The sequence below is a fragment of the Lathamus discolor genome, chromosome 2 (genome assembly GCF_037157495.1).
Source record: "Lathamus discolor isolate bLatDis1 chromosome 2, bLatDis1.hap1, whole genome shotgun sequence".
In the NCBI taxonomy this organism is placed as follows: Eukaryota; Metazoa; Chordata; class Aves; order Psittaciformes; family Psittacidae; genus Lathamus; species Lathamus discolor.
This window is the reverse complement of record NC_088885.1, coordinates 83587424-83603889: the sequence shown is the minus strand read 5'-3', so window position 1 is coordinate 83603889 and position 16466 is coordinate 83587424. Positions and strand designations below refer to the sequence as shown.

Here is a 16466-nt window from a genome sequence, read left to right as displayed (position 1 = left end):
CTTTAGAGAGTAAGAGAGGAAACATCCATTGGTTCTGATTATCACTTAAAAAATGAAAAGTGAAGAACAGCAATTGTAGAAGTTAGTTTTAAAGGGGTGTATTACATCAAGCAGTGAGCATGGTGTAGGAGGAAACAGCAGATACTTTGCTATCATTTTTCACGAGACCAAGTGACTTGAATACATGTTGTGAACACATAAACCAAAAATTTAAACTCATTTAACAAATTTTGAATTTAGCCCTCCATGCTGATGAGGGTCAGTGTCCATTTATCCTGATCTGTGTTAGAGGTATTTGAATGAGAAAACTGATAGTGAAAGTCCTCCTCATGTTGTTAACCACAAACTTTTCATTTACAGTGGAGCTTGGCAAATACGTAATGAGAGCCCCTGTGACACAGAAGGCTGTTTGCAGTTCTAGTACCTGTAAAGATGTATATGCTATAAGCTATACTGCAGTTAACTTCTCCCCCACTGTGTACAAAATGAACATCAGCTGCTTTAAACTTGGTTTAAAGCTTCCTGGAATTGTTCCAGGTCCTGATACGGAAGGTCTTTCTATTTCGCTGTTGATACTTACGTTTGTTCTCTCTCCCACCCTCTCCACCTTTTTCTCCCTTTGCAGGCAAAGGCAGCTCAAGCATCTCATCCGACGTGAGTTCAAGTACGGATCACACACCCACCAAAGCCCAGAAGAATGCAGCTACCAGTGAAGGTAGGCAGCTGGTACTCATTACCCAGGTCAGGCTCCCCAGCATAACCCTAGTAATTTTCAGAGAAGCAGCGCTGCCTCCGTGTTCCTCCTGTGTACAGTACAATCAGCATATAGAAATTAAAAAAACGTTCTTCAGAAACTAAAACCCTTTTTCACTCCTACCTGCTGTGCTTCCTGATTTTAAGCCTGTGACAAAGGACCTAAGATACTTCTGCAGAATGAAAATGTAGAGGGTTTTGAGTAATTTTGTATGTTACTTTTTCCAGCAAAAACTTTTATATGGGCAATTTGATGCAATCAGATTTTGAACTTATTTTTGAAGAAAATACCTAATGGAAGCTTTTTGACATAAGTTCTAAGTTAAATCTCTGCCTCTTATTTTCATACTATGAACACCGTGAAATACAGGTTGTTTGTGCCAAGTTTTCAAAAGTTTAGCTATGGACATGAAGAGCTGACAAGGATTTAATTAGATCAACACATGACACCTGAAGTTACTGGTGTGTGTGATTATCCAGCACTAGATTTTTAGTGTCTAGGGAAAGGAGATGGTCTTATGTGTCAGTATTAACACAATGCTGTACTAACTGGCCTATGAACAGAGATATGCTGATCCTTCCCTGCTGCCTTCTTATGGGTGAGTAGGTGTGCTCTGTTAAATGAAAGTGTATTGGCTCTAGTTTTCACAAGTGTCTTGAAGGCTGAGAGAAAATATTTAAATCTATATGTAGCTTAATAATGTAAGCTGATTTTTTTTATTTTTATTTTTTTTTTAATGATAAACTTGCGTGCCTTAGCTAACATTTCTGCTCAGCTCTGTCATGGGAAGTTGGCTGAACTTGGTAGTTACCAAACAAAAATTCTGATTTCTTACACTTCTGTCCTTACAAATTAAATTAAAAGCTCTGATTATTCTGTCTGGCTTTATTTCTTGTGGTTAAAAGAAATCATAGACTTTAGATAGCTCTAGTTTGGCAAGTCTGACTGTAGAATCTGTACAGTAAAAGCAGTTCATGTAGTTAATAAATGATCATACAAATCACTAGAGTTTATTGTTAGGCATGCATCATGCCATATCAAGAATGAAGATCAGGCACCTGAGAATCATGAGAAATGCTGGGTTTAGACTCTCTACTTTTTAGTCTATGCAATAAATTTAACAATAAATAAATGATTCATAAAGTTAGGTTTAATAGTAGACTTCATGTTTCTGTAAGCCTTAGATTCAAAAGCTTTAAGGTACCTACAGAAGGTGAATTGCCAAAATGCAAAATATATGCAGGAAATGCATAAAAGCATTTTTACTTCTCTGTATGACAGCTGGGGACGGGGTGGGGTGGTGTTAGAAACCACAATGGAATAGTGGAAACTCTGAAGTCAGTACTTAACAGTTGCTTTAAATTTCTGTTTTACTTCAATCAGTACAGCATATTTCTTCCCCCCTTATTTTCAAATCAGATAATGTGAAGTAATCCTTTACTAATCTCTAAGATTTATGTTCTTAATCTAACCCATTGTAGAGCCAGCGAATACTAATGTTGACCCTGAAAATCTTCTCCACTGGTTTGCAGCTGATTAATTCATTAGTGAAGGGAGGCTTAAATGCAGGCCAGCAGATGATGTAGTAAAGATGTGTTTTTAGCAGTTCTCTTGCAGTTTCAGAAAGAGTTCAGAGAAGTGGAGCTGTGTATTCTATACTTGGAGGCAATTTCAGATGTAAGCCTAGGCTTTTTTTGATGTCCCATAGCAAAGTGTGATCTGACACACTTTGACAACTGCTGAAGTAGCCTCTTAGCCTGTGCTACTACTATTTTCCTACTAAGTGTTTCTGCTGAGAAGTTACTAATGTGGATCTGTTTAACATGAATTGCCTTAATGCGGATTGTTGTATAATCTGGCAGATACTGAGTGTTGTAACCAGGCAGCATATGAGTTGCATGAAGGCAAGTGAGAGCAGAGACATGGAAATGGTGTTAGAGAAAAGCAGGGACTGTTGAAGCCAGTGCTGTTAATGAAAGGCACATTTATCAGCTGATGCATGTCTGGATGTTTTACTAATGCTGCCTCTTTTCCCTGTGTACAGGAGACTTAAGCTGTAAGAGGATTCAGCTGAACAGAAAGACTCATACCTTCTGCAAGATGAGCAGAGTTCTGTGTTTCTAAGATTGAATACTTTTATACTATTCAGTTATAGAGTAGTGTCTAGGGACCAGCTAAAAACAGCAGCCTGATTGTGTTTGATGCTGTACAAGCTGTGGTGGTTATGTCTAGTAATTGGGGTGTTTACATAACATTTTATAACAGTTAAAATCACCTTTATAGCACTCCATGCTCTAGTATTTGCTTGCCATGATACAGTAGTACTTGCCCACCCTGAAGCCTGGTAAGCATATCTTGCCTCTCATCACGATACTGATATACTGCAGGGACAGAAAGCTCCAGTTCTGCTCTTTGCTGTAGCCGTGTATTGTAAATTCATAGCGCTGTATGATGTTCTATGAATGAGCCACGTGTTGTGTGTGGCAAGAAGTATTTGTCCTAGGTATTGAGTTGGGAAGGTCTATGAAACATTGCAGGTGGACTCTTCTTCACTGGCATGTGAAATGGCCTTAACTGAACAAGTTGCAGACAGCTTCTTTGCATCTTTTGAATTTCTGTTGGCAGCTAAATTCCTGAGTGCCCAGTTCTATGAAGAGCATAGAATTTTTACATGAGGCCGAAGGCCTTTCAAGGCTTCTACTTTCCGGCTTTGCAAACAGACCTAATTCTTTCCAGTTCTGCACAGCACGTCTTCTGTTTCTGTAAGACAGTTGACACAACGCTTGTTGAAGTTGAATCAGTGAAGTGCCTTGAAACAAGTAGAAAAGAAATCTGTGGGACTGATTGATACAAGCTCTGAGGTACTCTACAGCAGAGAAGCAGTTCTGTGAAGTACTACTAAGGCAGGTAGGGAGTTCCAGGGATTTCAAAAAGATGTCAAGCGGGACTCCTGCTTGAAAGAACAAACAGTCTTGGGAAATGTCTGACAGCAGGTGTTATCTTGACATCAGTTTGAACAATTAAATGAAACACTCTTCTTCTCATGTACTGCAACCATTATTTGTCATGTTTCAGTGCTGCAATGTTTCTGTGTAGGTTGGGTACAAGAAACGGATAACAAGCTATTTGAAATGGCTTATGTGGTGTTTCAGTCCTAGGTATGCGGTTAAGGCAAAATCAGTTAAATCTCTTGATGAAAATGGGAGATGCAGTTATGGCCAAAATATGGTACCCTCCCTAACATTGTAGATTCTGTGGAAGGAGATTTTATCTTTCAAAGAGGCAAAATGCTCGTCATGCAATTAAATGTGCCCACGTGAACTGCTCATCGTCTGCCAGTGAAGAACAGACATTTTGCATTAGTATCCTTAGCCAAATAATAATGATGACAGTAGCTAGCAGACCTCACAACTTCCTAAATTCAAATTTGAGATACCAGTGATGCACTTGAGAGGGATGCAAAGGTGAGTCTGTACTGGTCCAGAAATTGGTTTCCAGTCACTCTCATTGTGACTTTCCGTACTTCAGTGAAGGGCAGATGGCAAAAAATAGATGTCTGGTCCTCTCTTTAAATCAGAGGATGCTGTAGGGGCTGTTTGGCTACAGCTTAGCTCAGAAGGAAGCGTGGTGGACTATGAGTGTGCATGGACAATGATACCTCTACTGTCTCCTTTTTTGAGAATACAGTTTTCTTTACCTTTGAATATACACTGCCATTTGCTTCTTTTCCAGTCTCAGACATTGTCTGCAATTCTTTGCCCCATCAATCAATTACAGTTAGAAACTTGAGAATGCAGGAGTTTTTGCTACCCCCCATTGCTTTTCTGGCAAATGAAAGACTAAATGGATTTTTGTGGGCCGTTTAAATGCAGTTTGCTAGACACAGTCTCAGCTGGAGTATTATTGTCTAAAACTTGATTTAGAAGATTAGACTGAATGTTTTTGTATGGGCTTACCTTCATCAGGGAGCTTTCTTCTAACACTTACCTGCAGAGAGTGGAATGTTCTGTTCAGGCTAGATGCTTCATATTGACTTGACTGTTTTTCAAATAAAAAAATCAATACTGTTTGCACTTCATGTATATGGCTCTTAAACCGTAATCCAGAGGCAGCTTTAAAATGAGAGCTTGTGTATGTGAGCTCCATGTACGAGTTCCAGTTTATTTCTCAGTTTCTATAAAATCAAATTGAAGGACTAGGCCTAAAGCAAACCACTGTTTTAGCAGAGTGACTCATTGCTGAAATACCTCTGAATATACCTTCTTAAATATTTGTATTTTGAATTTTGCTGAAATACAGTCAGGTCAGCTGCTGTATTCTGCAGAAGTTAAAATTAGTTCTGCTTTTATTGATGTTAACTTTCAGGGACCTTCAAAAGGTAAGTATTTAACTTTTTGTTTGCTTTACTTCTGCAGTAGTCTGGGAATTCTAGTCTGGCTTCCTCATATGATGTTCATGTACCATAATACGCTTAAGAAAGACTGTGTTTGGAAAACAGGAGAATTAAGAGAACACAGCTTTTTTACTCCTTAGCACTGCAAAGTATGTTTACTGTGGAGATCAGACACATTAGTTTTGGCAGAACCTGTTTTTATGCATCTCAACAGAAGAGGTGCTTCTCCTGAACTTTAGGTGTCTACTAGAAAGTTGTATTCATTCTTTTTCATTTGGGTTTTTTAGTGGCTCTGGTGGACTTGGCAGTACTAGTTTAACAGTTAGACTTGATGACTTTAATGGTCTTTTTCCAACCTAAACAGTTCTTTGATTCTGGAAGAAGCAGGCTCTATAGCCTGACTGGAATAATTACATTCATTAGGAACCATTCCCCTCATTAAATCATGTTTGGGGGTAACTGTGTGAAAATGCAGCATTTCGCAAATGCATAATGCTTGAATTACTCATGTAAGAGTGTTACTTCATACCTTGTGCAAGATGATACCTGGCTAAGATAGATCAAGATGTGTTGCTGTGGCCCTTGGCATCTTTTTGTGATGGGTCTTTGCCACTGAAGCTACTGACTTCTGCTGTATGTTATGGTTCTGCTGTCTGTTGTCTTCCCCTGGCACATGATAAATTCCAGAGAAAAAGATGTCTGTGAATGAGGAATTAGCCTTCTTTAAGCGCTGGTTGTCATTCTGCTAAAGTCCTTGAAAAAGAGCAATCAAAAAAAAACACTCTCCAAAAAACAACCAACCAAATAGAAAAAGCCAAGCAAACACCCAAAACCAATCCATGAAACAGCAAGCATAATCCCAAAACAAACCAACACAATAAACCAAAAATAACTAAAACCAAGCAAACAAACCTACCAAACCCCAAACAAATACCACCCTCTCCAACCCCCCAAAAACACCCCACAAAAAAAAAAAAAAAAAAAAATCCTTAACCTCTCCCCGCCAGAAACCAACAGCACAGATCTATTTGGGTTGTGTGCCTTTCATTTCACCTTACAAACGAGGGAATAAAGTACACATTATAGGATATTTTCAGGGAGGATGTCATTCTGTTAATTTCTCTTGGGTACATGGTCACGTTCTTCTAAAAGTCTGGGGGTCTTTTGGTTCTCCGAGTAATTCTTAATTTGTTCAATGAATTTAAGAGGAATGGTCCCTGCGTTGTGCACAATGATGGACACTACAAAAAATTTGGAAAGATGGAATGTATCCTTTGCTATTGAATGCTCTTGGTATTTAAAATAGTTCCTGATAGAGAACCAGCTCAGACTGAGATCCAAGTGAGTGCAATCCTGATCTTATTTCAGAGGAAGATAAAAATCTTAGGGAACCAGTTTGCAAATAGGCATCCATTCCATGTATTATGGTTCACATAATGAGGTAGGTAGCTATGTTTAATACACTGGAGTTCCATTGAAGCTTTTGAGTAGTTTGTATATCCTCTAAGGACATTGAGCTTACTAACTGTTGTGTCAAAAGGCTGTTGCTGAAGAGATGCTGTTTTCCACCCAGTTTTTCTTGATGATCCTTTTGGCAGAAAAAGCTCTTTAGATCTTTTGATCCCTTCCTACACATGATATCTGCTAGGAGATCTTTTCCTGCTTCAGTTCTTTAACTTTTTTTCCTTTTTAGAAGCTTACTAATGCAGTATCAGAAATGAAAACCTATATATGTTCTTTTCGGATGTGTGCAAGTATTAGGCATTATTCCTAAATTTTTTGATGGCAGTTCTTCTGTGTTTTTCTCCATCCTCATGTCTTTTCAGTGACTTAGTGGGAATTAGGGCTCTTGGTTCTACTGTTGAAGTATTGTCTAAGCAGACTTTCTGTGCACCAAACCATGTCTGAATTTGATACGAATGCTTGAATCTGCCCTTGCTTCCTTGGAACTGGGCTGAGATTCAGTTGGCTTTGAATGAACTGTAGCTGTTTTGAGTTGGTAGTGAAACTGGAGACCAGGTGAGTTTCCTGGGGTTTTGTGTTACTCTTCTAGCGGTGGAGTTTTCTAGAAAAGTGAAATGTTGCATTACTAAATGTGCCAAAATAAAATCATTTGAAGCCAAAAAACTGGGGAAGAGTAAGGGGGGGATGGAGGCTTGACAGTTAATAAATCCAAAACTATAAACACTTTGGCAGAATAAACAGAGCTCACTATTTAAATTCTTTAACCAGCATATCTGAATTCATATGCTAATATAATCACCTTGAGCAATATGTGGAGGTACAAAGTAGTATAGAGGTTGTTCTTAGGCACTATTTTTCTGTCTAACCACATCTCATTGCACTTTTGCTATCTAATAGGCAATGTTCCTGCAAAGCTGTTCTGCTAATTATAACAATACCATTGCAATCATCATTTAAATCAGAGTTCAAATGCAAGGCAAAAGTAGTTGGGACATTGGCAAGGTTAAAGCTGCAAATTGAAACCTTACGTTATTCTGGCTAATTTGTACCAAAATGCTATAGCCAAATGTTTAAAACTTGCCCAAACAATACTAAGAACAAATTGGAAAGGTCCATAAAACTGCAGTCTTACTTGATCTGCTGCCTGAAATGTGAGACCTACCAGAGCAAATGCACTTACAATACAGTTAAAGAGAAATGATCCCAATTTAAAAACCTGGAATTAGCTATTCCAAAGTAAGATCTAATGCTTGGGAGGGGTGATTACAGTTTATTCTATTACCTGTAAATCTGATTTTAAGGAATCCAAAATCCCAAATGTTATTCTTTCTGTAAAATGCTGTACCAAACTACTTAAATATTGTCATCACAAGGAAGTTCTGACCCAGAACTGTTCTGTCTGTTGTTGCCTATGTCTATTTGAAGTAGTTACCCTCTCTGAAAAGTCAAGAGTCATCTTGAAGTATCTGATGATTGCCCAATATTTCATAGTTTAGAAAACATTTTCTTGACTGCTAGACTGTCTCCTAAGACTACTTGAAGAATATATACAATCAGAAAATGCACATTTAAATGTCACGTTTATCCCTTTTCCAGAATTTATGAACTGACACTAGCAAGTTCCTCCAGATTAATTCTAGGACTTGACCAAAATAATGAAATAAAATTGGAACAGCAAGTTTTGCCTTTAACTTGACGATCCCTGTTAAGATGCTGTAGTTTAAATTTATTGTCCAAAATATCCTGCCTTATTTTCCTGTATCTTATCTTTTATGTCAGCTTGTCAAATGACTGTATAATTTTTAAGACTGATAACTGCCAACAGAGCCAAAATGAGCCGCATGTTTGAGAAATATCTGCTTAGAGTTGCTGACTCATTCTGTTCTTCTCTTTTGGCTACTGTACCATTCTGCCTGCTACTTGAAGCTTTTCTCAAGCTACTGAAGTTTTGTCATCTCTGTTTCTGCTAGCATGCGTCAGATTTCCCTTGAGAAGCATGTACTGAGATTGGCTGATGATCGTTCAGGAATAGATAATGGCAGTAGATAATGTTCAGGAATAGATAATGGCAATTCTTACATTCTTGTTAATTCTGACTTCTGGATCATCGTGGGCTTAGGCAGCTAGAGTGTACTAGGCTGGAAGTATAAGCAGAAGTTATGAGCATGAGTATAATCTGGTGATAGCTGTCTACATATTCCTCTAGACTTAATCAGCCATGTTTGAGCATATAACTTGTGGTGTGGTGGTGTGCCTGCTGCATGTTCAGCAGCTGTCCACTGTGATATTTCCTTTCAGGCTACTTTTTACAAAGTGAATGTACAAGTGGGAAGAAGCTCGATGGCTTTACTGGATGACTGTAACCTGTCATAGTGCTTCCAGTGACTTGGATGTATCATAAATCTCCATTGTACATTATTATCCATCATGATAGCTAAATTTCAGATTATTTCAGTGCCTAATCTAATCTATGGTGCTTTTAGTTTTCCTTAATATGAAGTCTTTTTATCTTGTATATCCAAGAGAGTGAAAATGTATAGTACTTTCAGGTATTCATTGTTTGTGAGAAGTCTTTTACTTGTTCATTACAAGTAAATAGAGCTAGGTGGAAGTCTCTGAAAGACAAACATTAAGGCTAAGACAGCTCAATGATGTGGCTGATAGGAACAAATTCTCCCCAGCTGTGAAAGCTGTAGTTTGCTTAATCTGAAGATATTAATATGTTCATATAGGGATGCTGGGGAGGGACTCTTCATCAGGGACTGTAGCGACAGGACAAGAGGTAATGGGTTAAAACTTAAAACGGGAAGTTTAGATTGGATATAAGGAGGAAATTCTTTCCTGTGAGGGTGGTAAGGCACTGGAATGGGTTGCCCAGGGAGGTTGTGAATGCTCCATCTCTAGCAGTGTTCAAGGCCAGGTTGGACGAAGCCTTGGGTGGGATGGTTTAGTGTGAGGTGTCCCTGCCCATGGCAGGGGGGCTGGAACTAGATGATCTTAAGGTCCTTTCCAACTCTAACTATTCTATGATTCTATGATTCATATGGACACATATAAAGATAGATTCATGTAGACAGTATGTAAGCATAGATTTACTTTTTTTTACTTGAGGTTTTTTTTTGTTTTCCCCATTACATGCCCTTGGCAAAATAAACCTCTGTAAGCCTTGCCAGGTAGATAGTTGGCACCCATTAGAGCAATAAAAACTTTGTGTGACACCTGAAGTCTCAGAAGCTAAGCACTGTGGAGAGCAACTATTTACATCTCACAAAAAAGAACTTTTATAGTAGTTTTCTTTATGGAACAGAAATGAATGTGGTCTAAATTATAAAATCATAATTGGACTGTCTTCAGTGTGGCCTTACTTAGGAGACTATGTTTACTTGGCCCTTCTTTATTGTGGGCTGGGACAAACAGTTAGCTTGAACTCCGCTTTCTGAAATCATCATACTCTTTGACCCTTCTGCTTTTCTTTCACTTTTGGAACAAGGTTTCAGTAACTTTTTGTAATCTGTGGCAAAATTACAGTCCAGTCTGATTTTAACTCTAAGTGTATTTTCTCTTTGTTGTTCCAGTAGAGTTAACTTCCTCAAATTCCTCTTAATGCACTTGTAGCTCAGATTCAGCTGTACTACGCATTTTCTATCCAGCCTTGCATTTGTCTTTGGAAGGCTTTTGCAATGTTAAGCATGTTAAAGTGATAGAGAATCTGATCTGTCTGGTTTTAATGGGAGATTATTGTGGATCTAGCTAGAATTCACAATACTCAGGTGTCAGTTGATGCTGTTGTCAGCCCATCTGACAAATGCATTCTTTGGGAAAAAATTCTTGATGAACACTTGTCACATCAGCAGAAAGAAAAACATCAGATGAATGATGAATCTGATTGTTGTTCAATATTTAGTAATGCTTATGTCAGTGTTTAATTAGGGAAGACAGACTTAGCATTTAATGAAATATGAATATTTTGCTGGACTATGCCAAAAACATCAACTGCAATGAAATCATATCTGAATCAAAATAACAGCGCTACCATTCAGTCACTGGGTTCAGATTTTACCAATCATATTAAATAACTCTTTGGGATGATGAAGAACTGGTCTTTTCTCAGCTTGATGTGTTAAGGGTTTCATACACTTCTAATTTTTAAAATTACTTTTGTTTAGGATGTGCATTTTTGTACGGCAAAAAAAAAAATTAACCTAAAATAGACAGGAAACACCCCCACACTGCACATAATATTTTCTGTGTTATTATGAAGATACCTGTTTGTTTTGTTTGCTTGTTTTAAACTATTGCTCAAGAAGAAGACTGGGAGGCTTCAAAACTAAACATGAGATTCTATCATAAGAAATTATTTGTCATGATTATTCACAGATGTCCATTTTTAATTAGTCAGCAGACAAATGCTGATGCAAACTTTAAAAGGCTCAGAACTGATGTCATGGGCAGAGGCCTAAAGGGGAAGCACACTTTGGTGATAAATAAATATTCAAATTATTAGTGTAACATTATTATCTTTCATTGATGTTTTGACTCAGAACTTTAAGTGATTCTATGCTGCTTAAATTTTGCACCTGCTAATTTCTTAGAAATTGGAACATAAATTATTAGAGCAACTCCTTATATAATCTCTGAGAGAAAAATCTTTTCTCATGTATCTTGGAAATTAGATAGGCATAGAAGGACAACATGCCATGAATTTGTTACTGTTTAACACTTGTGGGTTCTAAATTAGAGCAGTCATGTTGAAATATGTTATATTCTGCACTATGCAAGAGAAGAATAATGAAACTAAACAGTAACTAAAATATCAGCCAGTTTGAGGGAGGGGGAAGAGGGGAAGGAGCAGGAATGTAGTTGGGAACTGCAGGGAGGAGAAGTAGGTGAAAGACACAGGAAAAACCGATCGTCATGGCTGCAAAGTCATAAAAAAAATAAAAACAAACAAACAAAAAAAAAAACCAGAATGTGGTTAGAAGTACGAGTGACCAAACCTTTGTATCCTACTTTTTATTGCTCGACGTCACATATTATGCTTATAAACAGCAGTCTCAGATACTACTGAAAGGACAAAGTGTTTCCTTTGGACCCCTTCATAGAATTTTGTGTCTTTTTGTCTCAGTGGTTTGCCAGACCAGGCAAGAGAAGCAAGCATTTTGTAGCAGATGATTCAGTTAACAACAAATGTAATCACAGTGAACCTCTGGAAATATGGTGGCTGCAGAGAAAATTGATGTATTGTGTTACACCGGCAACCAGATAGGCTTCCTTAATCCAAAAGATAAACTCTATGTGAAACTTGATGTTTATCTTGGGGTTCTGGCTGGAATTCTAAAAACTAGTTCACATATCAGTCCCAAAATGTTCATTATGGTCCTGGATTAAATTACGCTTTCAGTCTTGTCAAAATCCAAAAGTAAGTGCCACTTACTACTTACAAGTCCTAAATGAGGCCATATTTCTTCAAAGCTTTGAAAGAACTGAGTCAACGTTTGAGGAGGTTGTGGGACTTTGCAGGTATATCCCATCAAGAAGTTTCATTAAAAACAAAGTATTTGATTGCTTGGGCCATTCTTGAATGAACTCATTTGCACTGGAATAGGGCTCTGGCAGATTAAAAAATACATCTATCTTCTTAAAAGTTGGACTGGAATAACTCATCAAGAAGTTATTACTTTGTTAGAGGAATATAGAAAAATAACATCCCTAGAGCTAGTAATACCATTGCACAAAGCCTCTATGAAAAGAAAATAGCTGAAACTTGAGCAAAAAATCTGAGGCATGTTTGTCAGCTCCTTCTAATCTTAGGACGAAGGTCATCTTTGGTGTGAAAAGTCTGGCTGTCAGTGATACTGGTTTCCATGTATGTCCTGACACATTTCTCTATAGCAAGAAAAATGTGTGTATTTCAGGCGCTAAGGTGCTACTTGTGTGCCGGGGGTGGAGAAGCTGGTTAATTTATTTGTGTTTACATTCATCTGCTTGTGTTCGGGAAACGAAGCTCAAGATTGGATGAGCTTCAACTCCTCAAATCTGTGCATGCATTGGAAATTTCAAGAAACTTGGCATGGGAGGATACTCAACTGAAACATGTCTCTAGTCCTTAGCGCTTTACACACTGTATTGTAGTAGTTTGTGGTGTGTGTGTGTTTATTTATTAGAAAAGCTAGAAAAGTTTTGTTGCCTTGGTTGTTTCTTGAAAGTTAAACCAGTAACATCAATTCTGTTCTGATTTTGAGTGTGTTTTATTACTAATGTTGTTCAAGTATCAACTGACAGAATTTGCTTCTCCTTGGACAATAATCTTCTTTTCAATTCTGACCCAGTTTTGTGGACTCTGTTCTTGTGGTCTGTTAATGACTTATTCAGCCCAGAATTAATCTTCTACGGGGCCTGGAATTTTTTATGCTCCTGTGCTGTTTTATCGACATACTAGCTTAACTTCCTCATTTGTACATCATATCTGTGTTAATTTGATCCAAATGAAGACTATCCCTGTCTCCAGTTTGTCAGGACATCCTACACAGAACTCTGAAAGTGTGACATGGTGCCCTTACTCACCAAGTCAGATGCATTTAGGATGATTCATCTTAATGTGGATGTAAGGATTACACAGAATCACAGAATCCCAAGGGTTGGAAGGGACCTAAAAAGATCATCTAGTCCAACCCCCCTGCAAGAGCAGGGTAACCTACAGTACATCACACAGGAACTTGTCCAGGCGGGCCTTGAATATCTCCAGTGTAGGAGACTCCACAACCCCCCTGGGCAGCCTGTTCCAGTGCTCTGTCACTCTTACAGTAAAGAAGTTCTTCCTGATGTTAACGTGGAACTTCCTATGTTCCAGTTTACACCCATTGCCCCTTGTCCTATCACTGGATATCACTGAAAAAAGCCTAGCTCCATCATCCTGACACCTACCCTTCACATATTTGTAAACATTGATGAGGTCACCCCTCAGTCTCCTCTTTTGCAAGCTAAAGAGACCCAGCTCCCTCAGCCTCTCCTCATAAGGGAGATGTTCCACTCCCTTAATCATCTTTGTGGCTCTGCGCTGGACTCCTTCAAGCAATTCCCTGTCCTTCTTGAACAGAGGGGCCCAGAACTGGACGCAATATTCCAGATGCGGCCTCACCAAGGCTGAGTAGAGGGGGAGGAGAACCTCTCTTGACCTACTAACCACTCCCTTTCTAATGCACCCTAAGATGCCATTTGCCTTCTTGGCCACAAGAGCACATTGCTGGCTCATGGTCATCCTCCTATCCACCAGGACCACCAGGTCCCTTTCCCCTTCGCTACTTTCCAGCAGGTCACCCCCCAACCTGTACTGGTACATGGGGTTGTTCTTCCCCAGACGCAAGACTCTACACTTGCCCTTGTTAAATTTCATCAAGTTTCTCCCCGCCCAACTCTCCAGCCTGTCCAGGTCTCGCTGAATGGCAGCACAGTCCTCTGGTGTGTCAGCCACTCCTCCCAGTTTTGTGTCATCAGCAAACTTGCTGAGGGTGCACTCAGTTCCCTCATCCAGGTCATTGATGAAAATATTAAACAGCACCGGTCCCAGCACCGACCCCTGAGGAACTCCACTAGTCACAGACCTCCAGCTAGATTCTGCGCCATTGACCACAACTGTCTGCCTTCTTCCTTTCAACCAGTTCTCGATCCACCTCACTACTTGATCGTCAAGCCCACACTTCCTCAGCTTATCTATGAGGATGCTGTGGGAGACAGTATCAAATGCCTTACTGAAATCAAGAAAAACCACATCTACCGCTCTACCATCATCCCTCCACCTAGTCACTTCCTCATAGAAGGCTATAAGGTTGGTCATACATGACTTCCCCCTCATAAAACCATGTTGGCTGTTCTTAATGACCCCCTCATCCTTGATATGCCTAGTGATGGAGTCAAGAATAAGTTGTTCCATCATCTTTCCAGGGATGGAGGTAAGGCTGACCGGTCTATAATTACCCGGGTCCTCCTTCTTGCCCTTCTTATAGATTGGTGTGACCTTTGCCATCTGCCAATCCTCAGGCACCTCGCCCATTTCCCACGACTTACCAAAGATGATGGAAAGTGGCCTAGCAATGACCTCCGCCAGCTCCCTCAGCACCCGTAGGTGCATTCCATCCGGACCCATCGATTACCTGAAGGTTTTGAAGCTTCAGCTATATACTGGTCACCCGTTGTCATTTAACATCTGGAAGTAGTAGAAAAATCAGCATTTTCTCTTTTTCCTTAAAAAAGAATTGTAGGCTGACAGAACAAGGCCAGGGAAAATCAGGCGTTTAACTGTGGTGCACCATCTTGTAAATGCCATTGTCTCATATATCCAGAGCATGATAGTCTTCAGGTAGAAGATTCAAATCATGAAGCATTTGATGGCAAAGGCTTAAAAGGAAAAAAAAAAAGTTTATATGTAGGTGTCGAAACGCATGGTCTTAGTGTTTGAACATTTGCATGTCATATCTTGGGCCTGGGTGAAGTATTGTATAGGAAATGTAAACTGGTTTGTAATGGTAAATCTTAAGTTGAAAATAAAGCTTCTGTGCAGTATAATACTAAGAAGGTAGAGTTAGGTTTCATATGTAGGGGTAATACATGAGTAAGCAGTGATAACAGACATTTAGGCAGAGGTAGGCCATTGCATTCCAGTGCTTGTGTCCCTTTACAAAAAGCTTCTGGTGGAAGCAATAGCATAATCTTGATAAACAAATATAGAGAACAAATAAAAGGAACCTTGCAGATTCTAGAAGACTAATAAAACAGCTTGTGATGTTGGATAACTTTGATTTTGTACTCACTGAAGAATACTTGAAACAAGGTCTGTGTCAGGATGGTTGGATTGTTTTGTTTGGGGCAGTAATGGCCTTCCTCATGCACTGGTTGGAGCTTAGGAGTGTAGGTTTGTAGGTATGTACCACCAAACTCAGCTGAGCAAATGCATTTCGGCTATGAAGAATGGCATGAGTGAGCTAAAAAGAAAGTCCTTGTGTTTACTTAGAATGCAATAGAATCTGCTTTCTATTGTACGTAGAATGTTACTAGTTCAGTATTATAAACACAGAATCATTGTTTTATGATTACATAAAATAGAATACTATATACACAGAATAACATTACAATTACACATGCTTTTTCATGAAGGACAAAGGATGGAATAAAAGTTGAGACTAAAATTTGTAATGTTTAACTGAAGTTTACACTGGAAATGGTATAGTTCAGAATTTAATTCCTACTTCTCTCACTGAAAGATCTTATAGAAAATACTTAATATTTTCTTTCTAGCATGGTGCTCAAACATTTGAAACAGCAAAATCCTTTTATTTCTATGTGCTCTTCTGTGGCAACAATATCTCTTTGGATGGTCCTGGTTTTACCATTGCTCTGGCAAGCTTTGGAAGATTCTACTAACCAATATCCTGGAAACCTGTCTGATGATAGAAAGGCCATGGGTTTAAAGACCTGGATGCTTGCCACTACCCCCTCTTGTCATGATCAAAGCTTGTTTCGCTGGGCACTGTATTCCCTCAGACACATGGGTGGTATCAGACCCACCTCTCTCAATTTCAGCTCCTAGAAATGTCTTGCTATTCCTTATTCCTACACCAGTATTCCACTTTCTGAATGTGAGATGAAGCTTTCCTCATTGCCAGCTTTTTGTTTTCCTGAATGTGCTGGCCAGGCTGAAATGATGCACATCATATTAGAGGCTGCTTGCTGCCAAATTTTAGTTTTATTTATATTTAAATATATATATATAAAATTGCTCAAGCTGCAAACCTCCAAAGCAAACACAGAGAGGAAATAAAAATTAAATTGGTTCTCTCCAAGGATGTACTAAAGTATGGC

At 38.9% G+C, this 16466-nt stretch overlaps 1 protein-coding gene across 1 annotated transcript in view; it reads left to right on the top strand.

The window, feature by feature from the left end:
* The window catches only part of FBXL7 (F-box and leucine rich repeat protein 7), a 179731-nt gene that overhangs the window by 42817 nt on the left and 120448 nt on the right, over nucleotides 1-16466 (top strand). The window contains exon 2 of the mRNA XM_065667584.1: nucleotides 626-715. Within this exon, the coding sequence (XP_065523656.1) occupies nucleotides 626-715 (90 nt within the window). The remainder of the gene's footprint in view (nucleotides 1-625; nucleotides 716-16466) is intronic.